Source organism: Mustela lutreola, chromosome 4, assembly GCF_030435805.1.
Source record: "Mustela lutreola isolate mMusLut2 chromosome 4, mMusLut2.pri, whole genome shotgun sequence".
Classification (NCBI taxonomy): Eukaryota; Metazoa; Chordata; class Mammalia; order Carnivora; family Mustelidae; genus Mustela; species Mustela lutreola.
This window is the reverse complement of record NC_081293.1, coordinates 13,544,969-13,569,404: the sequence shown is the minus strand read 5'-3', so window position 1 is coordinate 13,569,404 and position 24,436 is coordinate 13,544,969. Positions and strand designations below refer to the sequence as shown.

General features: G+C 41.7%; 1 protein-coding gene across 3 annotated transcripts in view; it reads right to left on the bottom strand.

Annotated features, from left to right (window-relative positions):
• SHTN1 (shootin 1) overlaps positions 1-24,436 on the bottom strand; it is a 103,136-nt gene that overhangs the window by 60,860 nt on the left and 17,840 nt on the right. For 2 of the 3 annotated variants that reach the window (XM_059173072.1, XM_059173070.1), the window contains exons 2-4: positions 20,740-20,792; positions 10,581-10,641; positions 3,880-3,974 (exon numbers count right to left, since the gene is read on the bottom strand). In XM_059173072.1, coding sequence (XP_059029055.1) covers positions 3,880-3,974; positions 10,581-10,641; positions 20,740-20,792 — 209 coding nt within the window. The remainder of the gene's footprint in view (positions 1-3,879; positions 3,975-10,580; positions 10,642-20,739; positions 20,793-24,436) is intronic. The other variant, XM_059173071.1, reaches the window with a different exon arrangement.

Sequence of the window (24,436 nt, the reverse complement as noted above, 5' to 3'; positions counted from 1 at the left end):
CTGATACTCAGATGGTGCCATCTTCTCCGAATGGCGGGAAAAAAAATCAAAATTGAAGGAAAAAGTGAAAACAGTCAAGCCTTCATTTGTAATTCTGTCCCCTAGTAATACTTAAACTAATGGTTTGCAGCACGCCACATTAGAACCTCCAGAGAGCTTTTACACAATCCCAGAGCACAGGCTCTCTCACAGACCCAACTCTCTGGCGGTGGAACCCCGCAGAGCACCCTCTCAGGGCCCCAGGTGATTCTGTTGCGCATCACTACGAAGAATCTTTGACACAGAGAAAGGAAACACTTCTGTATCTGTTTCTATAAAACCAGAGGCAAGAATCCTGCTCTATAATCCAATGTCTCTGCTCCTAGAATAACTTCACCTTTCACAGCAGTGGTCTCCTCCTCCACGAACTAAGGGTAAAAATAGCCTCTGCCCCATAACGTGCGCACTGAGTGAGACATTACACAGGAAGCGCTTCACACAGTGACGGACATGCAGGAAAAAGCCAGTGTTTGCTCCTGATAGGAACAAAAGGTGTTTGGGGTGTGTGTCTGATTTTTCTTTGGGAATACTTTATCAGCTAGTTTTTTTCAACCAACATAGACATCTGTGCAATTTTCTCTTCTTCCAGGATCCTCATGAAAGCACAAAAACACGAATTTTTGTTATCTGGTGTTTAAGAGGCTCAGTCCTGGGCCACTGTCACAATAATACTTAATAACTTGTTCATTAATTGTTCTACCCTCAAGAGTTTAATGCCTCTTTCTATCAAGCCAGGAATCAGAATCTGCCAGCACTATGTGGCTATAATACAACTACTCTCTTCAACAAAGTTACTAACTCAAGAAAAAAGCCACACACCGGGCACCTGGCTGGCTCATTTGGTAGAGCATGTGACTCTTGATCTCAGGGTCATGAGCTTAAGCCCCATGATGGGTGTGGAGACTACTCTTTTAAAAAAATAAAAATAAAAATAAAAAATAAAAGCCATAAGCAAATTTCTCTGTAACATCATTCTCACATTCTGAAGGAAGAAACACAAGATTTATGTACATAAAGATCTCATGACCATACTAACTGGATATTTTTGAAAACTCTGAATTCACAAATTTTGGCAAAGCAATTTCACTGAGGTTATTATTCATCAAGTTATATATTAACAGCATACTGTCTTTTGGAATGATTCTAAGTCACAAAGCAAAAATAAATCTTTTATAAACCTATAGTAGCAGAATCTTCTACTATGTTCAAATTTAAATAGTTTTTATATTGGGTGCAGCTTAATGAATATTTAAAGATACAAAGTAAGCAAGTTAAGCAGATTTGGACCATATGGTTTAAATAATTGGTCTACATTTATTGGTTTAACCTACACATTTTACCGAAGCATCCACCCTTGCTTTTAAGAAAATTATGCAAATTGCATCTTAAGAACATCCCATTTGTCATTAATTTGAGAGCCAAGATTTAGAAAAATAAGAAGAAATTTACAGAAACTTTGTTGCTTTAAAAATGGAGTCTACTTTCAAAAATGACAATTGGGATACCTAAATCAGGATGTGCTACTTTTTTTTTTTTTTTTAAAGATTTTATTTCACAGAGAGAGATCAAGAGTAGGCAGAGAAGCAGGCAGAGAGAGAGAGGGAAGCAGGCTCCCTGCTGAGCAGAGATTCCAATGCGGGGCTTGATCCCAGGACCCTGAGATCATGACCTGAGCCGAAGGCAGAGGCTTTAACCCACTGAGCCACCCAGGGTGCCCCAGGATGTGCTACTTATTGATCATTCATATAATGAAGCTTCCAGACTTTGCATTCAAAGCTGTAGTATCTTCCAGATCCAATGAACATCTATAGGCTTTCTGACCTATTTTTATTCCAAGTCCCACAAGGCAACATTGTAGCCTCAGAAAGAAACCGTATGGCCACTTTGAAAGACTTCATGAAGAGGACAAAACCTGTAAGTGAAGGATCCTCTTGTCAAGACTAAATTATAAAACTGACCTTTGAGATTAGTAATACAGTGGTTCATAAACAGGGACGGACGAAGACAACAGTCCCCTGGCAGCTTTCTCAGCACACACCTGGCCTGGGGCACATTCCCAGCATCAGTGGGTCTAGGATATTCTTAAGAAATCAATGCTGGTCCACCCTGACACTTGGGACAAGGCAACTGTAGAACCCCAGAGAGGTTCATTCTCTTGCTCAAAGTCACCTGTTAAAAAAGGGGGGGGAGGGCTCAAATCATTTTTTTTAAAAGGGTTTACACAGACCTGTGAGTAGAGTGCATCATGAAAAAAGGGAAGTCTGTCCCTTTCTCCCTGCCGTCCTAACTCTAGTCCATCCTGTCATTTGAGAGGAGACACAGCAGTCCAGAGACCAGAACTAGTAACTTGCCCAAAGTCACATATGCCCAAAATGACATCACTGGGAATAAAACTCCCAAATTGTTGCTTTCCATTAATTCTGCCAGTCCTGCGAGGTAGTCTGTGTTCTCATTTTGCAATGTATTACTGGCAACAGGGATACTTATGGATAGCAAGAGAAAATCCAAGGACTATCTTTAGCTACTGCGAGGTTCAGAGCAGTTAGTATGCTCCCAAGACATTTTTTTTTTCTATCTGTTCCCAAAGAAGGAATAAAGGATATGAAAAAGAGGATTCGCCTCTGCCTTTGGCTCGGGTCATGATCCCAGGGTCCTGGGATAGGGCCCCGCATCCGGCTCTCTGCTCGGCGGGGAGCCTGTTTCCCCCTCTCTCTGTCTCTGCCTGCCTCTCTGCCTACTTGTGACCTCTGTCTGTCAAATAAATAAATAAATCTTTAAAAAAAAAAAAAAAAGAGGATTCACCCAGTTTTGCAGACCAGTGAACACTTAATGAAGGGTAGCGCAGAAGAAATGATAGGAAAGCACCCATGCGATCACTGTTTTTAAAGCAATGGCCCATAGTGCTGTGTATTCTTCAAAGGAATAACAGAAGAGAAGTTGCATGTACATGTTTATATTCTTGGGTTCTGACTGTATTATCTTATGAATTCTAATGTAGTGTCATTACACAAACAATTAAGCAAATACCTCCAGCAAGCACACTGCTAATGCACACAAATTAAACAGAGAGATACATAGACAGACTGGCTGATTGATTTGAAGACTTTCAGTGACATCCAAAGACATACTTTGGAGGGAGGTGATGGGGAAGAGAGAAAGGCACACAACCGGCATTACTAATGATTTTGGTTAAAAATTGCTGTAATCCATTTTCTGATGAAGTGGTTCAGATGCATTTTACCCGACCCAAAATACGTAAGACAGAGATAAAAAAAAAAACATTCTTTAATAATAATGTACTTCTGATGAGACAGAATATAGAAAATTACACTCTTGGTAAATTCATCAGCGAGAAGCAATCAGTGGAGCACTGGAGGTCACCTTTAGCATGCCCTCACTCTGCTTTCACAAATAATCACCTGAAATGTAAGGCTGGAGGCTGACTTTTTCATCTAAATCAAATGTGAAACACTCATTGCCCCCTTTATGCCACACCAGGCTCATTTTAAACTTGGCGAATGTTTTCACCCAATGCTCAGACATTAAGAAAGTCCAGTTGAAAGATGGACTCTGGGCCATTTTTTAGAGGCAGAAAGCACCAATGCTGAAATACACACATGTAAATGCCCCTTTTACAATGGAAAGAACCTAGGCATTAAGATATTTACATAACCCTATTCCAGGGCTTTGATAATTTACAGCACTTTACGACACTTCTCCTCATCAGAGCAGAGGCAATGGGACTAGACAAGCAAAAGCAGGTAAGAGGCCACTCACTCATCAGAAAAGAAGTTGAACTTAAAAGGCACAGGTAGAATTCCCTCATTTGAAGAGTCTCACCTTTGTCGCCAGAGCCTCAGCACTCTCTCGACAAGTCTTCTCTATTTCAAGATGGTTCTGCATAAAATTGACTTCCTCTATAACCATGTGAGAAACTAGGAATGAGGGGGAAAAAAGTCTCAGCATTCAGAGATTAGTCAGCGATTCCAGAAGCCCACACGTTGTGTCCCATGACTCAGAATACTTCACTTCTTTAGCTCGCCAGGCCTTCATCGGGTATGGAGGAGGGAAAAACAAAAAAACAAAAAACAAACAAACAAACAAAAAAACAGTCTTGAAGCTGCCGCCCTGATTAAATCTTAGCTAATATTTGGACGTGGAGGGGGAAAAAACGCAATGAAGAGCCTTCATTTCCAATGCACACATTTTTAAGAAAGCTAGTTAGGCTGCCTTTAAGTGTCTTTATTCTATGCAGCTGTACACAGAGTCTTAGACACGTCCACTAACTTAGACGAAAGAATCTCTCCTCAATGAAAAGTGGCAAACGTGGTTTCCTTTTCTTAGCGAGACAAACCCCTGGATCTAAGAAGGAAAATCAGCTAGCAAGAAATTTTTAAAATTAAATCTTAACTTGATCTCCTTCACCAGAATAACAAGGTGGCAATTGAGCTCAGGTCAGCATGCAACAGCCTTCTCTATGAGAGACAAAGTAGTTACTGTGATTTAATAAACTCCGGGGCAGAAAAGTACAGCAACCCCAGTTATGTACTCGATGACGATGAACGTGGAGCCTTCTTGCATCACAGACTGTCAGGAAGATTGGAAGAAAAATGCAATTTTACTGGACACTTTACCAATGCTTGAAAAATAGTAATTTTCAGGCTCTTTCAGTAGCTGGTTTATACAGATTGAGATTCAAAGGTACAAAGTAATTTAGAACCTGAATTATACTTCGAAGATCATCTGAGAGAAAAGTGCCAATTCCTTTCCCCAACATTTTTAGTTAAAAGAAAATGCTCAGCATCTTAAACCTCACTGTGGACGTGTATACTTATTGACATGTGTTTGGCTTAAAAAAGAAAAATGAAGTACACCCAAATGTGAAACCCAATGAAGTTAGGCAAAAAGCACTGGGGCTCACATAACACAAAGAGAGATTACTTTTGCTTCATTTAAGCTTAATTAACCTGCAATTATGATTAAACTCAGGGGAAAAAAATTTCTCTCCAAATTAAATACAAAAATGTATTACTTCCTAAGTCTGTCCAAAGTTCTTATTATGTTAATATTCAAATTCATAAAGCAGCACTAAATGGCCAGAAACATCTCTAACCTTGACATTTTTTCAGGGGTAATAATAATCTGCAGCAAATGCAGGCCAACCAAAAACCACTTAACTAATTAGTAGTTGCAGTCACCGAGAAAAACATGAATCAACACTGTTATTACAAGTGGCACATTTGAGTGGCATCTAATTATGACTTGATGAGCACGATACTTGCATTATCAACATTACTACTGCATCCCATCAGGGCCTAAAAGCTGCTGATGGCATTGACTTCGAGAAACTCCCACTCAATGGTACAGCAGCACCCAACAATCGGCTTGGCAGGGGCCCCCCTCACTAAATGACACGTTAAGCGTAATTACTGGTAGACATTGTAAATAAACAGGATTGGAAGTGAAAATTGTACCAAGTGCATAAGACACAATCTGACACATTGGAAGTGGCAGCCTTAATTGAGAGTTTCTTTGACTGCTCAAGATCATTTCAACTGCATTTCTCAGAGGACAGTGATTATAACTGTGGAGACAGACGGCATAATGGTATCAGCACTGCTGACAGAGCAGTGAATTAAATTGTATCTGCTGTTGTGTGAAAGCCTTGATGAGAGGTACAGATGCCTTAGTGGTCTTATCATTATAACACAATGGTCATGTTGTCATCAACCTTTCTGGCTCCAATTGAAAAGAAATGATTGTGTGTTGAGGCTCTGCCCCCCCTTCCACACCACCCCCCTCTCCTCTTCTATCTCTTGTTCTGAATAGAACCAATTTTCAGAGAGCTATGAAATCACGCAATAGGTCCTAAAATGCAGCTGCTTGGCATACAAACGGGTCCCCATTAAACTGGAATCACACACAATATGTGTTTATGCCAGAAGAACAAATAGAAGCTGAACACAGGCCAAGTTTATTCACACACACAAAGCCCATGTAGCTCTTCATCAATATAATTGCCTTTTATATTGTAGTTTAAATAATAGGCTCTATTATTTCCTTAAAATCCTAATATTCTTGGCATTTTATCACTATGTTTACAAGGTAGGTTCTTCAAAAATGTGAAGGAAAGAGAAAAGAAACCTATACAATTTTTACAACATCAAATATTACTTTGAATTTTTAGCCTTAACTACTTGACTTCTTCTGCCACAATCTGGTATTTCCACCATCATAACAAAAACATAAACACTCTGCATGTTTCATAGGAATTTGACTTTTTATTCAATAACATTCTTGCTCATGGAAGAGTAAGGAAAAATCATTCCACATAGCAAGGTTTAGGCCCAGCAAAAAGAAACACACACACACACACACACACACACACACACACACACACACTCACACTTATTTTCTGAACATTTTGTAAAAAGCTGCCCTGTAACTTAACTTGATAAACTTACATAGGCAGCACTAGCCACAATTTTCTCCAATTCTCATACAGCAGGCCCATCAGATAGGTTTTTTTTCTCTCTTCCTCTAAGAGAGAACAGTAGAAATCAAAAGTAGTGCTTTGATTTCTAGTTTAAAAAATTATCTCAATGCTAAGTGGGGAGTAAAGACACCCACCTATTCACTTTCTATATTTAAAAGAAAAGAACATGTTTCAGAGGGCATTTATATCTTTAAAAAGCAGACCTCATTTCCAAAACTACAAGTCAGATTACATGACACAAAACAGACGTTTTTGCAATATGTAATTTTATTTGCAACTTCCAAAGGATCAAAGTTTTTAAAAAAAAACAAAAAGAAAACCAAACCTTTCATTTGTTCATTTAGTGACTGGCTCTATGTTGCCAAATTCAGGCTTGTCTCCTAACACCCAGACCAGGAATGACCACTACACCTAACATAGCTCTGATGTGGATGACAGGAAGGGTTCAAAAAGAAGAAAGATGAATTCTAGACTTTTAGAAACACGTATTGAAATTGTTATATTTATTTACGATAAAATTATCATTAAATGATATGATGAAATGAAATGATATGATGACTGAATTCATTTCAAAATGATCTGAGGTCGGTGAGAATGCATGCGTGGACAGCGATGAAATGCCTGGCCACGGGCTGGTAGTTGTTGAAGCTGATGATGAACCCATGGGGCTTCACTGCATTATTTTCTTAGTTTTATATAAGCTTGATCTTTTCCATAATCAGAGTTGTTTTTAGTGACTCTCACAACTCAGAAGCATAACCTGAAAGGGCATCCATGAGTGCTTCCACCCGTCCAATTGAACCAGCAAAGTCTATTTTTCCTCTTCACGACCGCAAAGCACCCTGACATACTTGCCATCACAGAATGGGGGGCAACTGGGACTTTATCTTTTTGACTTGTTTTTGTCTTCTATTAACTTCAAGCATCACAGCTTTACTCATGTCTGACCGTCCTGCACCTGACATACTGCTGGGTATGTGCTACATAGTCACATTTGTGTTTGTGTTTGTGACTGGAAAAATCTATCAGGCCTATGTTCGTCTGGGAACACCCCTTTACAAGAATGTTCTCTCTAGAACAGAACTGCTTCGGACACAACCGCTATCACTGACTGTTGGGCCAACTCTGTGTCCAGCCTGTGCTAAACCCGATGTGCTCTGTCAGGATTCCTCACGTCAGTCTTACGAGGTAGGTATGTAATATCACAGCAATTTCTTACTGGAGAACACTGAAGCCCAAAAAAGTCAAGTAACATACATCCCAAAATACAGTCCTAACGTGTAAAGCCCAGCTAAACCAACTTCTAGAGGACTCTGATTTTCTAGATGTCTTTCTAACTTGTATTCAAATGTGATACCACGCGTGGGATTGACGTGAGCGCAACTCCTCTCCATCCAGCCAACTCTCAGCAACGCCTAGATGCAGGACGTCTCTGCAGCTCATGTGGAGACATACCGTCTACTCGCCAGCGATGTGAGATCGTCTGACAGGTCTTCACGCGTGTGCAAACACGGAGGAGAGCTGGCAGGCGTGCGGGGGACATGGGTGTGTCCTCACACACCGCAAAGGCTCTCAGGTTCTGGCTGAAGGACTGGAAAGGCCTTGAGTGACTTCTTCTCTCACGTGAATCTGTCTTCCTAGGGACAGATTCACATGAATCTTTGCTCTGCAGCGGGGCTCTTTGTGCAGGAAGACAGGAGGAAGGCTCGGGCAGAGCTGATGGAGGCCAAAAATGGCGGGGAAATACGGACGAAACCGGCTAAGAAGAGCACAACCAGCGAGGTGAGCACAGCCCTTCGGCTTAACGGGGCTCTTCCCTCACTCTGAGATCTGGGCCTCATTAGGTATACATGACAGGCAGGCAGATTTCAACTTAGCACCCGAAGATATTTCCCCAGGGCTGTCCAAGCGCCAAGACCAGGCTCTGCAAATGAACCCGTGAGCAGGCTCATGGACTCTTCATGCCGAAGGGGCTCGGGCTCTGGACGGGACAGTCAACGAGATGGCGGTGGCAGCAGCGCACGTTGACTGAGCACTTAAACTCTAACACCAGGCACTGTGTTCAGCACTTTCTCCATGAATTATCTCATTTGTTCCTTGAACAGCCTCGGAGGCAGGGTCATTTATCCCAATTTTACTAATGCAGAAATTGCTCAGGACTACGTGGATTCACAGCACAGCTGCTTTTTCCTGCTGGTAACCGCTGTGCTCCCTTCCAAATCCGAAATCCTGCTCCCTGTTCAGAAGTCATCAACCATTTACCCCAGACAGAATGTTTTAACAAGTATTTAGAATTTTCATCGTCCCCACGTTCTGTTCTTTTGAGTCAGAGAAAAGAGTCGGCATTCTGTTCTCCTGCCATCCAAACTTTAAATTAATTAAGCAGACTTAGGATAGTCAAAAATTCAACGCATACAACAATAAAGATCATTGTACTAACCTTTCAGCTGATTCTTTTAGGCTCTGAGTTGCTCATAAGGAAAAATGTGAATTTTTAAAACTGTCGAAGATATTTAGAGGAAAAGACAAAGAAAGGGGAAAAGGAAGTGGGAGAGGAACGTTTATATGTTACTCTAAAGGTAGGTTAATTTGGGGAGAAGCTCCTTCCATTTCTGCAGAACACAAGAGGCAAAATGCCTACTACCTGCCCGACCAAAGCATTTTATGTTAAGTCCAAACATAAAACCTTGAACTATTCTTACTACACACAGCATTCCAACCCACTATCAATAATTAATTTGAGAACATGAATTGGTAACAATGTAAATGGTATAATTCTGTCAGTGTGACCCAGTGTCAGCAAAAGTGGAAGAGTATCAAATTAATCCCGCCTTAGGGAACAAGAAAGTTCTACACAATCGCAGTTTGTATATTCACAAGTAAGAGATATTTCTGTCATAGCATATTGGCCTCCAAAGGAAAGTACCAACAACAATATTCCCGAGACTTTTTTAAAGCCAGACACTTGAAATAAACTGGGTACTGAAATGAACTATAATGCTCCATTTTCATGCCTGTTTAACCTTCGACAAGAATAAAATGTTCTGTTGCATAGTTACCAAGTCAACACTTTATGATATAATCCAACAGCCTAACACAGCATCTGCAGAAAGACGGAGAAAGGCCCTGCTTCCAAGGGGAAGGGCAACTTTTCCTGCTAGAGTCTAGTCCTTTTCCCATGACCTATTTCCTTCTGATCCTTCTGAGTATGATCAGATACATTCTATCTTAGTGGACAAGGTAATGACAGATTGGCATGGCATACAAGAATACCATAGCAAACATTTAGCACATTATTACAGCTTTTGTGGGAATACAACATTCCTTGGTGAGAAGGCCATTACAAACATTCTGACTCTTAAAAATGTGATAGTTCTGTGAACTACAATTCCTTTTCTATGAATTAATGTAAGAAACAAATCAGACCACTATGAAGATGTATAAGAATACCCTTATTCTTGGCATTACTTAGAATATCTAAAACTCAGAAATAATCCATCTATCACTGAAAGAATGTTCAAATAAATTAGAGTACTATCATGTAAGAGAATACAGAAAAAAAAAAATACATCTCTACTGACATGCAAAGATGACCACAATACACCACTCCCTGAAAAAAGCAGGTTGTAAAACTGAATGAAAAGCGTGACTTTATTTTTTGTGGACATAAATACTGCCCACAGATAAAAGACCAAGAAAGAAAGACTATAGAATATTAACACTGCCTTTTCTCAAAGAATCAAGATAACAAGTAATTTTAGTTCTTCTTTAACTGTTCTGCATAGTAAAGTTTTTTATATAACAAGTGCAAACTGTCTTTTATAATAACATACTATTGAAACAATAATATTCATTCCATTTGTTTGAAAATCACAGTAATGCCAGGACATTTTTGGTGGGGGGAGGGGGCAGCAAATAGGAAGACAATTCTTGCTTTCTTGGAAGCCCAATGCAGCAGCAACTAAACATAGGGGACGTGTCTGCCCACATAATTCCCAAACATAGTTATGTGCGTTACAGTAATTCCAATGAAACGCTTACATACTTTTCTGAAGTTCCTCCAGTTTTTTAACAGCTTCATCTCGTTCTTGCCTAATTTTGTCACACTGAAAGGAGACGAGACACAAATGTTAAATTTGTTTCACAAGTTTGCGAAGGCAAGAAAGAGCAAACCTATCAACAGCAGCAGTTTTATGAAAACAAAAATTAAAAATCCTTAAAAAGCATTAACTGTCACATGGTACTTGGGCTACTCAACCGGCATGGCCTTGCACCATCTGTATCTGGCCACTTGCCTTGGACCTTCCAAGACAATGAGTCATCTCACTGCTCATTATCTCCTCAGGAACAGACCAATTTAACATCCTTGCATTCAAATTACATTCTTTAAGAGAATATATGTGCCTCTTTTTGCCTTTTACGGTCTTCCCTCCTCCCAGTGTTTTCAGTAAGTAGGTATTTCAGTAATACAGTGAACACCCCATGCACCCGCAGGTCAGATTCCCTGAAACTGGGTAGCGACGAACTCCCAGAACTATCCAGAACACTGGTGCACAGCCAGAAGTGACCCCGACTTGAAGACAAACTGCTGTCGTGCACCCCTTGAAATCCTCAGTTAAGGGGAAAATATCCTCCTATCCTTAGAATTCCAAAGAGAAGGTGGCAAATTAAAATGAGAAAAGATAAAATATTCCACAATAAGCATATATTATTAACATAAACTACTTTTGAGTTTTAAAAGGAAGGAGGACTCACTGAAAACTAGGAGGAGGGAATACCATAAAAGGCAAAAATAACTACTAAAGCATGAGGACCTTTCTGGGTATCTGGTATAGAAACAAGTATCCAATATTTTAACATGCCCTCGAGGTATGAATGAATTTTATAAAAACTTCATGTTCATTATGAGGACTGATTCAACTTACTATGAATTTCACAAAGCAGGTTAAGTATAAAACATTTTAGAAAGATTTTCATCAAAAATGTCTATGACTTTAAGAAATGATTTTTAACTTATAAAGGCAGTAATTAAAATCTGAATTTTTCTGAAAATACTATAATACTATAACAAGAGAGTCATGTGAGTAAAACACAACTTAATTTTTTTTTAAGATTTTATTTATTTATTTGAGAGAGTAAGAGAGAGCATGAGCCAGGGAGAAAGGGAGAGGGCAGAAGGAGAAGCAGACTCCCTGAAGAGCAGGGAGCCCGACATGGGACTCAATCCTGCGACTCCAGGATCATGACCTGAGCAAAAGGCAGACGCTTAACCGACTGAGCCACCCAGGCACCCCAGTAAAACACAACTTTAAATGATGTTTTAATCCTACTGTGCCATATAAATATATTAGGATTTCATGCCTTTGGATATTTATTATTTCAAATTTCAACAGCTAAAAAATTATGATGCCACTGATAATTTGGAAAGCCCAAATTAAGACAGTGAGATAGTCTCATCTAAGACTGGCAAAAACTGAAAAAGTCTGCTGTCAGTTGAGGACTGTCACATACAGTGACACGTGGAAGCTGGTGGAAGTGTCAACAGACGTAACTAGTTTAGAAATAAACCATCAAAGCTGAAAGTGCACACACCCTATGACTCAGCAATTCCACTACTGGTTTTTGTTTTTGTTTTTAAGTTTTAAGTAATCTCTTTACCCAGCGCGGGTATAAACTCACCACCCCCAAGATCATGGGTCGCATGTTCTTCTGACTGAGCTAGCCGGGCACCCCTGCAATTCCATTTCAAGATTCTATTACTGGAATTTCTAGTAACATTCTACAGATAGGTTGAGCATAAATCATGGTATATTCATGTAGCATGCTAGAGAACCACGACTTGATGATCGTAAGCTGCTCGTGTCAACCTACACCTCAAAAGCCACAACGGTGAGTAAAGGAATTGGAGAATCCAGGTCAATATATACCTTAAGTAAATAAAATCACTTGATAGACTTGGGCTGTAAATGTATATTTCATGATATATATGGCATACATAAAAATATAAAAACTCAAAATAGAAGGATACATACAAAATTTATCACAGGCACTCTCTCTCAAAATACAGGGAAAGGGCAAGGGCCCAGGGCTGGGTGACACTGAAGATCTTCATTTTTATCTGTAGCATTTTTTTAAGTAAAAAAAAAAAAAACAGTTAATTCTTTATTCTAAGATGTTATTTATTTGGGAGAGAGGGACGGCGCCCACGAGAGTGGGTGGAGGGGCAGAGGGAGAGAAAGACTCTCAAGCAGATCCCCTGCTGGGAGTGGAGCCTGACGTGGGGCACCGTCCCATGACCAGAAGATCATGACCTGAGCCGAAACCAAAAGTCAGACGCTTAACTGACTGAGCCCAGCAGCTGCCCCAGAATGACAGTTAGTTCTGTCAGTTACATATTTGTTGTTACTCTCTGCCCTTCTTTGGGCTTTAGAATATTTTTTTAATTTAAAAAAATTAAGTCAACTGCTCAGTCTTCCCCTTCAATGTGTCAAGAACTGAAACTTGAAAAAGCTTATCTCCATCCATGTGGGTAAACCCATTCCCGCAAAACAACATGGACCAAGTCCTAATGCTACATGAGCAAGGCTGTTTACCAGCTCCTGACTTGGACCCTCCGCAGGAACGTCAGGCTGGACTATTTCCTTAAGGAGGATGCATATTCTTTCATCAAGGTTTTCTCAAGGAATCTCTCCTCTGCCAAAAAAGTAATGCTGTCTAATACAGTTTCTAGGTCCAACTTAACAGATAAACTATCTTGATTGATTTCTGGTGTTTAAAATTCTGAACACTAGAGTTCTGGATTCTCAAATAAGCTTGTGGAGATCCTTCCCCGGCCAGAGAGTAGAACCCTTAATTTTACGAGATTCTGGTCAGCAGTTTCAGGAATGTTCCTGTTTCCTAGAGGCTGTCTGCATACCCACCTCCAACAAGGCAGTTTTGCCTAAAGCACAAAATCAAACATCATTTCTGACTAGACTCGCACTCCTGGGGCATGACTGCCAAATGAAATGTATCTGCTGTTTTACTCTCAAATTAACTTTGTGGATCTTCATTTCTGAAGGTGTACGATGCCCTCGGAAAAGCTGTATCACCTCTGGTCTGGTGCCTGGGAGCGCTGCCCCTGACTTAATACTGCCTGGATCTTCCCTGGACCTCTCAAAGCTCCACCTGAAGGAACCAGAGCTTAACTTAATTCTTACTTAAATCAAAAGCCAGAGTTTTCACTGACACGTTGCCTGACCAGAGCATCGAACAGGAGGGCACACTCCCTCCGCACGCGTGAAAAGGCCTGCTGGCTGACACCACACACGGCCCCTTGCGCAGCGCCCCCTCGGGGGTCACGGACACCACGTGGCAATTGTCAGGAGGCTCACACCAGCCTCCCAGAAACAAAGCCTTATGCCCGCGCTCTCTCCTGCTAAGGCCCAGGTGGACGGGCTCTCGTGAAGGACAGGTCCCCACATCGCAGTCCTGTTCCATCATGCCAGTAACTGGTTCCCATCACCAGCTGTACGTTTGTCCAGGAACCCGCAGACGGCACCAGAGAATGCAGAAGCCGCTACCCAACCCCAGCTGTATTCTCCCGGGGGTCTTCATAGTGCTTTGCTTTCTATTTTCTGCAACCACATTATGATAAAACTGGCAGCCACAGAATTTACCATCTGCTATGGATGCTGAAAGGGGTGTGTGTTGAAGGGGGTGGGGGGATCTATGCATACGGCAAAGGCAGCTGACTTATTCCCAAACCACAGCTGAACAAAATATGAAGGATGTACCCATTTACTAAGCAGAAATCCAAACATCCGCTTATTTCATCATTTTAGGTGAACCCAGAAAAGTATCTTGTGACCTTCCTCTCATTCAACCAATACAGGGAAGTCAGCAAGGATTCTGGGCTTCTAGGGGAGAGCGCAATGTCTCTGCGTCCTGCAGAAACCCCTCACCCACCCGGCCCCTTCCTCTACCCTGCCCACGCAGCTGCAGCATTTGTGGAAACTGCCTCTTTTTGTGTGAGAATTGCTCAGGAAGACTTTGCAATAGCAACAGATGTGAGGGCCCACATCACTGAATTAGGATGCCCAGCGACTCTCTAGAGAGCCTATGGCCAGGGTGGAACCCGGCAGTTTGAGCGCTGGCTGCTTTCCACTAGCTGGATTACATGGGGTCTCTTCTAGACTCCATGGGGGCTCTTTGTGAAGTGGGGGATCCACCAGAGGTTGGCCTCGCCGGTTTCGAATTATCAGAGGCCCTGGTCTCCTGGTCTCCACATGAGAAGCCCAGGCCGATCTGTTCTCAGAGCCTCACCCAGGCAGATACCTGGCTTCCCGAACTCAACCAGCATCTCAAAGCACCAGTGGAGTGACCTGCAGGGTGGTCGCCATGTGCACCGGCAGGACTCCCTTCCTTCCCCCTCACACAGCCACTACGGTGCAGACAAAAGTGTCTGCTCCGCAGTCTCAGCAGACAGACAGAGAGTCTGTAGGTACTAACACTTCTTTATACGCTGCTGTGTGTGTAGCATACACAAGAAAAAGCCCAGCACTTGGAACCGTGTCTTGCCCCCAAGAATGGGAACGTCCGTTTTGATCTCCGTGGTGCACGGATGCAGCGAGGGTTGCCAGCCTAGGGAAAGGCCAGTTTGGGGCCCATGACATGCACACATGTGCCGCATACACACACCATCAACAAAGCAGACGATGTGCACAAGGCAAGGACCTTCGCTGAGGGAGTCTACTGTAATCACTGAATGCCTCAGTTTCCTTCCTCAGAGCCCTGAACCACCTAGTGACATAGCACCCATATGTGCCAGGCACTGTGCTAACCCTGGGGCGGGGGGATCCAGGGGAAACTAACAGCCAGGGTGCTCGCAACTATGCTCACGATCTACCAAGAAGATCAGCCTCGAAGCAAGCAATTAATAACACCGGCTTGAAGGGGAATGGGCTGTACCACAGGGACACATAGCAGAGGCTCTCACCCCAGACCCGAAACGGTCTCCACCCACCACCATTTCTACTGCTTTTTCCTGAAGTTCACTCCCTTTGTGTCTGGTTACAACGTTTAAAACGTCAACACGCACAGCATCAGAATTGCACACAGTTATCTATTTTAGGGTCTTTGGTGATGCTGTCAGAGGACCAACAAAATCATTTTTTTTTAAAGATTTTATTTATTTATTTGACAAAGAGAGATCACAAGTAGGCAGAGAGGCAGGCAGAGAGAGAGAGGAGGAAGCAGGCTCCCTGCTGAGCAGAGAGCCCGATGCGGGGCTCGATTCCAGGACCCTGAGATCATGACTGAGCTGAAGGCAGAGGTTTAACCCACTGAGCCACCCAGGTGCCCCCCAACAAAATCATTTTTAATAATGCCGGACAATCCCACAGTTCCACTTATGGAAGGTCGGCTAGACCTCAACTGTGCCTGTCCTTAAAGAACACAATAAAAGAAACCATTCCCACTTAGATGGAATTCCTTTCACTCTCTTTCTCTTTTGGTGGTGTTCTTTCTTCCAATTCAAAGTTCTTTCCCTCCAATTTTCAGTAGCTGCCCCCTGAAGCTGTCTTGCAGCATTCTCCAAATTCTAGGTATTGTGTGTTAGATGGAAACACATGTCATCAGAACAGAGATCCTTGCTCTTTGTTTCTGGATAGATTGCTGTTAATAAGAGACTCATTTTCACTTTCAAACTGCTAAGTAATTACTTTTTCTCTGGCACAACCACTTGCCACTCTGTTCTAAAGAAACTGCATGTATGTGGATGTATTATGCATGAACGCTTAGCATAATGGATGCATATCTTGCTCTTTAAAGTGGCTTCTTTACTGATTTTTTTTTTAAATAAAATACTTTGGGACCTTCACCTCTGAAACTGACACAAGAGAAACAAATTCTGACAATAGACAAGGGGAGCCAAGATGCAAACAGTATCATATATCTTGCTTCTTGAAACGTAAGTCTTGGAAAGTGTCTGCCTCGTTCCCTTTCATTCATTGTTCCTGGCAAGCTGACAGACCCGCCTGATGTACTGTTACAGTAGCTTATCCAGACGACTTCTAATCAGCCACTTAAACATGTATTCATTTCAAAACTCAATCTCAAGACATAATATTAAATATAAATACTGTGTAAAGGCAGATATTCTTCTATTATACACATTCCCTTCTTTTTAGGCGTGCTCCACACCCACCCCCACCACCCTGAGAAACGTGAAAGCTATTCCATTAAAAGCTCAGTGAGGCTTTGCCCCCATATAGGAAAGAGCCCCACACAATTATGACAAAGATCCTGAATGAGTCAGAAGGGGAATGCCCTTCCATTGTAGGAGCATGACTAACCTCTGAATGTGGGAGACTGCTTCACAGGCAAACAATCACATTTTCTTTGGTTGATTCCAAAGTATATCGTCTTCTATTTTTCCATACATCAAAAAACATTTTTGGAAGTCTTGTTGATTTCAATGGGCTAGCCTTTCTTACTTTTTAACATACTGCTGATAATGTCACTTAGAAACTAGCCCAAAAATAATAGAAAGTAGCGCCCTTTCCATAAACTCCCCTGACCCTGACATTAAAAAAAAAAACAAAAACTGAACTTTTTACATTACAATCCAACCCCATACAACTTACTCATACCCTACCTACTATTTCGATGATAACTGATTGATAAAAGGTGATAAATACAAGGAAATAAACAGATGTTTTATTACAAAGAAGTAAACTATTCTGCTTGAGAAAAGGTTGGAGACGACTTTTAAAAAGGGGAGGCATTTGAGCCAAGCATTAAGAGCTCATAATAATTTGTCACACGGTCTAGGATAGGATCCTTATCTTTTTGTCCCTTTCCCACCCCCCCCCAAACTGCAGACGTTCACTTCAACAGCACAATTTATCCTCTGTCCATGTGGCCATACGACTCATGAGAGTGGTTTCACTCAAGAGGGGGACCTTTATGTATCTTTCTTAATACTCCAGTACTCAGAAGGCATTCAACAGGCATCCCTTCAAAAAAGCTTTCCTTACAAACTCAAACAGACTTTGATTCCATCCTCAAAGACAAGGAGAAAAACCACAAAATGATCAACATTACATTTGTCTTAAAAAGGGATAACTACAAAGGAAAAGATCATTGACACACCGGCCCAACCTTCCAAGTCTACTCTTCCCCTGCACACCTACATCAGAATCTGCATGCACACACGCTCACACATGTGACGTTTCTGACACCAGACGGATTTGATATTTAACTTTCAGTTTTTAAGTACAAACCTACAGATGGTCAAGACAAGTGATCCAGAGAAGTCCTGAATCTGATAATTTGCTATGGAAAATTCATGAGCTAACAACAATGAACGAAGATTAACACCAAGACCTTGGTGGAAAAAGTCAATCAGCTCCATGAGTTTACTGGCTTTAAAAAGAACATTTGTGGTCAGAAGACCTGTGTACGAAACTTGACTCTGTTAAGCCCTGAGGTTCCGTTCTCTGTGCACTGGAGCTGACACGGGACTGCTTGGGGCATCAGACGAGGAACATAATTGAGTATGTATGTGCCCCATGGCAGCTTCTTTATAAATACAGACCCTTAAGCATAAACTCACGTCCTACCACTTGCCTCCCCATAGGAGGTTCCAAACAGAGCATCAAAAGCTCTTATCCAAAGAAATCAAACCCTTTGTCTCTTCTCGTTGATCAGTTTCATCATCTAGCAACAAAGATAGTCTTCATGTGGACATGTAGAAGGGAGAGATAACTTGCAGTGAATTTACTCTGGTCCCTTTCACTCATGCAAAACTCCCCTAGATCAAATTAACCATGGCAAAAGGACTTCCACCTTAGATTTCTCTCCCTGACTAATTCTAAACTCCCCTATGAGGGAAGGATGGCCATGCGTATTTGCGGGTATGACCTGGACAAAGCTCCCTCAGCCAGGAACAAGAAAGTGCTTTGCCAGAGAAAATGGTGTTCTCCATTTACCACCTCCAGAACTAAAGCTGCTTTTACTCATTCTATGCTGTATAAAAGGCTTTTATTATATGCTTCCAACTTTTGTAATGCAGCCCTCTTTTTGGGGGGAAAAATCTGCAATAATAAGCCCGTTAGTCCTTTAACAGAAGATAACAGAACAGAGTGAACTTAAAACCACTCTATTTTGTTTTACCCAACTGCAGCATTCCATACCGCATTCATTTCTTTTCTTCCTATTTCTGTTAATAGTTATTTTTTAAAGAATTAGCACATAAGAAGGTCAGTAATGCATACAGATGTTACAAAAGTATTAGGCCATGTAGAGAAACATGCAAATAGTTAATGGGGCAAAAGTCATTTATAGTCCTCCTTTTACCAAACCCATTTTACCTATAATTCCACTTGTGTAACAGATGGTTCACTTAAAAATCTCCCTGCAGAAAGTGGCTCTCAGTTAAATAACCATCAACATCGCCAGGAATGGATGTTTTCACTACTTTCAGGGCAATGCAAGGTCTGTATGTAAGCAAGGATTAGAGGAGAAGAAAGAAAACAAAAATTTGCTCTTCTGACTCTGTTACCCCTTTTCTTCTATATCCTTCCTTCACCATCACATGAAGACACGGGTTTGCTTTCTTCCCTCCGATCTTCTAGGTTAAGTCAAAGAGTTCTCCTGAATTAACCCTTCCAACTTTTCTTGCTCTCCCCCTCCTAGGCCTGGACACACGGAAGAGACTCAGCTGGTAACTTCTTGGCTCCTTCTCCTACAGCTGCAAGATGCTTGTGTACCTGGGAGAAGAGGCCCGAGCATCCCTTGCCGGTTCCTCTCTGAAATTATGGGGCCTCAGGGAGCCAGGATTAAGCACAAACTCCCCACCTGTTGTCAGCCTCAGGACATCTGTGATTTGCGGTGGTTATTGCATTAGAATTAGGAACCTTGTCAAACTGTTCTTCTGGGACTTCCTTACCACGTTAGAGATGCACGCAGCAACCACTCTGTATCACAGACATCTTCACCACCCCCACCTACCTACCATTCCCTAAATCACCAGATGGAAAGAAGAGAAGAAACTCCAGATGTCACAGAACAGCAAAGATTTATTTGCAAATGAGCAGAGGAGCCTGAAAACTAAGTGAAAAACAATGGTCTCAAAATCCATTTCTATATCGTACCATTAATATCACAAACCATGTTACAGCTAATATAGGTAGCCAAGTAATATGAGCAAAAAACTTAAATTAAATAGCCTCAAATATGCCAAAGGTTTTACAAATATTCGGCTCACTGCCCATTTTCATTCCAGATCTTACTCTCAAATTTTAAAGGTCTCATCATTTACAGCCATGATGACCATCAACTTCAATAACTATGAAGGACCTATTTTTAAATTTTCCACCATGGACATTATGTGGTGAAATATTTAATCTATCAAAGTAATTTCTAAACACAAATTTTGTTTCTACCTAAAAACAATAACGGGCAGCTCTGCTCTCTCTCTCTCTCTCTCTCCTACTTCTCAGTTCAATTTAGCCCTCCCCTTTTTTTTAACTCAGACCTCCCTTCTGTGCCCTCCCTAATTTGCAGGGGAGAAAAAAGACACATAAACAAATATTCACAAATCTTAGATGGATTATGTGCAGAGACAAAAAGGTAAGTAGTTTATAAAAGTTAGCTGAATTCAGTGATTTCAGTTTAAAAATAAAACTTGTGCCAAGGCCCCTGAAAACATTCACCAGGCATTACTATCTTTGTAGTGGATGATTTTCAACTTTCAGTATATTTTTCATATACTTAGACAACGCGAGCATAAAAAAGGGTTTATGCAAGAAGATGGGCTAAACACCAATGACTAACGCCAAAGCGTTCTCTCCAGAATGTACTCTGTCTTAAGCCCCAAAGGTACGTGTCTTCCCTTCAATTCCATCACTAGAATCCCAAATCTGGTCGTTAGGGGAAAAGTACAATTCTTGGGGGCTTGAGGGCTTGAGTTGCTTGGCCTGGTGCCTTGCTGCACATTTAGCTGTGCAGTTAATCTCCCAGAGCAGCGCCCACTGTGCCATGCCCGCTATTCTTTACCATCTGGAGCCTGGAGTTGATATTAGCTTGAACCGCACATGCAGGAGAAAAGAAAAAAGAAAAAACTCTCATTCGCATTTAACTGAAATTGGTGGCAGAACAAAGCACCATGCCGTCCAGGCTTTCACACATGTGAGAAAGGAAAGAAAGGGTAAAGTACAAACCTTCTCCTTTGTTTTCTGGTTCTCTGCTCTGAGGTCTTCATATTCACCGATGGCTAAAAGGGGGCGGGGGGGGGGGGAAGGAAAGCAACGTTATTAACACTATCAAAAGTTTACTGTAGGAAAACCTGGGATCCAACTCACCTCTGTTGTTTCTGAGGTTGGTGGTGGGGTAGAGAAAAGGCCACAGAAGAAGCGCTTCTGCTTTTAAGAGTAAGAAAGAAAAAGAGACCACAGCAGGTATGAGCCCACCAAGCGGAATTTCGGATTCTCCCTAGGTCACGGAAAGACCTCGGAGCCATAAGTGACCTATGGCAAATCACTTCTCTTTGGTGCTCAGCACCTGGTCCCGTAAAAGCAGATAGGGGGGTGCTCCCTGAAGTTCCTTCTAGCACCATTAGTCTGTGGTGCTGTAATCAGAGGTGGTTTATTTTTAAAATTAGCCTCCAGAAAATAATGTAGGCTTATACATTCAGTTCAGTGTCACACATCTGCTTTTTTTCTCCTTAAGATTTTATTTAGGTATTTGGGGTGGGGGGGGAGCATGAGCAGGGTGAGGGGCAGGGCGAGAAGCAGGCTCTCTGCTGAGCAGGGAGCCCGATGTGGGGCTCAATCCCCAGACTCCGGGATCATGACCTGCGTCAAAGGTGGATGCTTAGCCAACTGAGCCACCCAGGCACCCCCCACATCTCCTTCGTCCGCAGAGCAAAAGGCTGATGCCAGGAGCGCTCAGCTAACAACAACTATTTTCATGCATTTCAAGGTCATCCATGACCGACCCATGATGACCAGTGGGATTCATTTCAGTAAGTTGGAAAAATATGTGAACCGTTTGGAAATATTTCCAAGTATGTGAAAAAACAGCAGCTTATTATTTAAAAGCTTCTATCACCAGACAAATAAAGTAGCCGGAACACCCACATTCCTTTCTCAGCCAAAGCACCGTTCTTCGATAACCTCACGGTTGAGAATATGATGTTCATAGCATGTGATGGGAAGAAAGAGCATGACCCAGTCTTAAGGATGGAGCAGAATGTGTGAGGCGGGCCTACGCCCCAACCAGCACCTCGACTTGCACCACAGAGCCAGGACATTAGGAGTTGGGATTTTTATACTTGTACTTTAAAAAATGTAATTGGGATTTATCTACAAAAAGCTCAGTTTTTCTTAAAAAAAAAAAAAAAAAAAAAAAGACAAACAGAGTTTCCTATTTCCATGAATAACCAGAAGACAGAAAAAAAGGAATCTGAAACCAGTGGCTTCAAGAACATCCCAAATAATCTGGTCATTAATTCTAGAAGTGTAGGATTCTAACCACTGGAACAGAGAACACCTCAAAACAAACAATTCACATGGTGAATCATATCCTTTGTGTCCTATAACCGTGATCCAGAGGATTTAGAACAGCTAGGGTGATTACAGGACCACAACCTTAAAATCCAACCAAATGAACAAATATGTATGGGATTACACCACCAACACCCCTAAGTTTTATTGGCACTTCATGACCATCTAAATAAGAGTTAATGAACAATTTTACTGAAGCCACACCCAAAAAAATCCTTTGAAATGAGACAGCCCATTAAATAGCTGAATGTATACATGGAAAGATAGATTTTTTTTAAGGTATTTTCTTTTTGAAGATTTTATCTATTTTGAAGATTTTATCTATTCCCTTGAAGGGATTAAGAGAGCACAAGCAAGGGGGCGGCAGAGGGAGAAGCAGCAGCAGGCTCCCCAGGGAGCAGGGAGCCCAATGCGGGGCTTGATCCCAAGACCCTGAGACCATGACCCGAGCTGAAGGCTCAATGGCCTGAGCCTCCCGGGCGCCCCAAGATAGAGCCTTTTTAAAAATAATTATATTTTCAACAGAAAACATCTGAGTGACCACAGAATGAAGCCCTATGCACACCAGCCCCTCATCAGCCTCCACCACACAAAGCCCAACCAATGGGTATAAATGAAGCTGTCCTTGGTTATGAAAAATCAATAAAGTGACCCCCTCCTTTTTTTAACAGAAAGAAACAAAACTAAGAGATTCTAAAAATATACACTTAGGCACTGGGTAGTCTATGGTCACGGTCTCAAGTCTTATTACTATACCTAATATTCTTTCAAAAAATAAATATGTATTTTATCAAGAGACTTTAGTTTACTTGACATTTAAAAGTATCTGTACCTGGAGTTGAAAAATCAAGACTGATTTACCACTGTATTCTTGATGACCTACTTTACAGACATACGAACAATAAAGGCTTATAAAACCATGATCTCATATTGACATTACGAAAATGTTTTTCTATTTAAAACATTAGATAACAGCTTTAAGGCTTTTTAAAAATACTGATACTATTCTTCCATTATATAGCCTAGAATCTAGATGAAACATTGCAGATTCCCAACTATAGGGTCTTCATGAAGAGCATTAATTAAGAACCCTTCACCTAATGGAAACCACCTTAATGGAAACCACAGACAATGTGCTTTCTTGTGACTTTGTGCAACTTAAAAAAATAAAGCCAGGTAAAAGGAATGGAGAGGTAAAGTATGGGGAAAATATGAGAAGAGCTCCTGGTGGAAAGGGAACACCTGGGGAATAGGGCATAAATGGAAAGAAAAACATTTATTTGTATTTTTATCTCATTGTAGTTAGAAAACCAAGCTCACTTTCCTAAACAAGCATGCACGCGCGCACACACACACATCACAGTGAATATACATGATGTGTTCTACACGAGGATGAGTAACCCCATCCTCTGCAAAGCTGGCAAAAACTGAAGTGACTTAGCGGCATTCAGCTACTTGTTTTTTGGCAATGCTAAAGGGTCACAGAGAAAGCCTTCTCTTTGTTTCAGAACTGGCTCCGAGTTTGGAAATTTTTTAAGTGAGTCATACAACTCAAGCGACTGGATGATATGGAGCCTCCAAATCTTGAAGTAACCAATGCAAAAGTCGAGATGAACTGGACCAGCGCTCGGCCATCTGAAAGATAACCACAGCTTGGGAAGACTTCCTCTCCTGGCTTTGGAGGTACAGTTTATCTCAAGGTACGGTAAGGTCCCATCGCACAGTAATTAAAAAGTGCAGCCAAGGGACTTTGGTCTAAATTGCCGATTACTTCTCTGGAAAAGAAGAAGGAAAATTTCTCATGCTGCCGTGATTAAGAGTGAGCTAACACGTAAGGTGTCAGAGTGCTTAGGTATGTTACGTGTGCAATACGTCAACCATGCTTACTGTTACTGACACAGCACAGCACATCAGATCTCGTGTGTGATAAGAGATCTAACGCCATCCGTCTCAGGCTGACTTCTGTCACATGTGACCTGAAAGCTAGCACAGCAGAAAATCTCTGAAACCCTACTACTCTGCCAAATAAAAGCAGGGGGAAGAGGGCTAACAATCTGTTGTAGTGTGTTGTAGTTTAAAAAAAAATGGCAAAGAAGCGGAAGCATCGTCTGGGAGCTGTACTTTCCAATCCGGGCTGCACATCAGAATCACCTGGGGAGCTTTTAAATCAGACAGACGTCTGGCCCCCTCTCCACCCACCCCGCCCCAAGATTCTAATTTAACTAGTCTAAGGTGGACCTTGGGCACCATATTTGTTTGAGAAGTGAACACCCCAGGTGATTCCAATGTGCGGCCAGGGAGGGGAATCACTCCATAAAAGCACAGAACGGAAGAAACAGGGAGACGTGGCGAA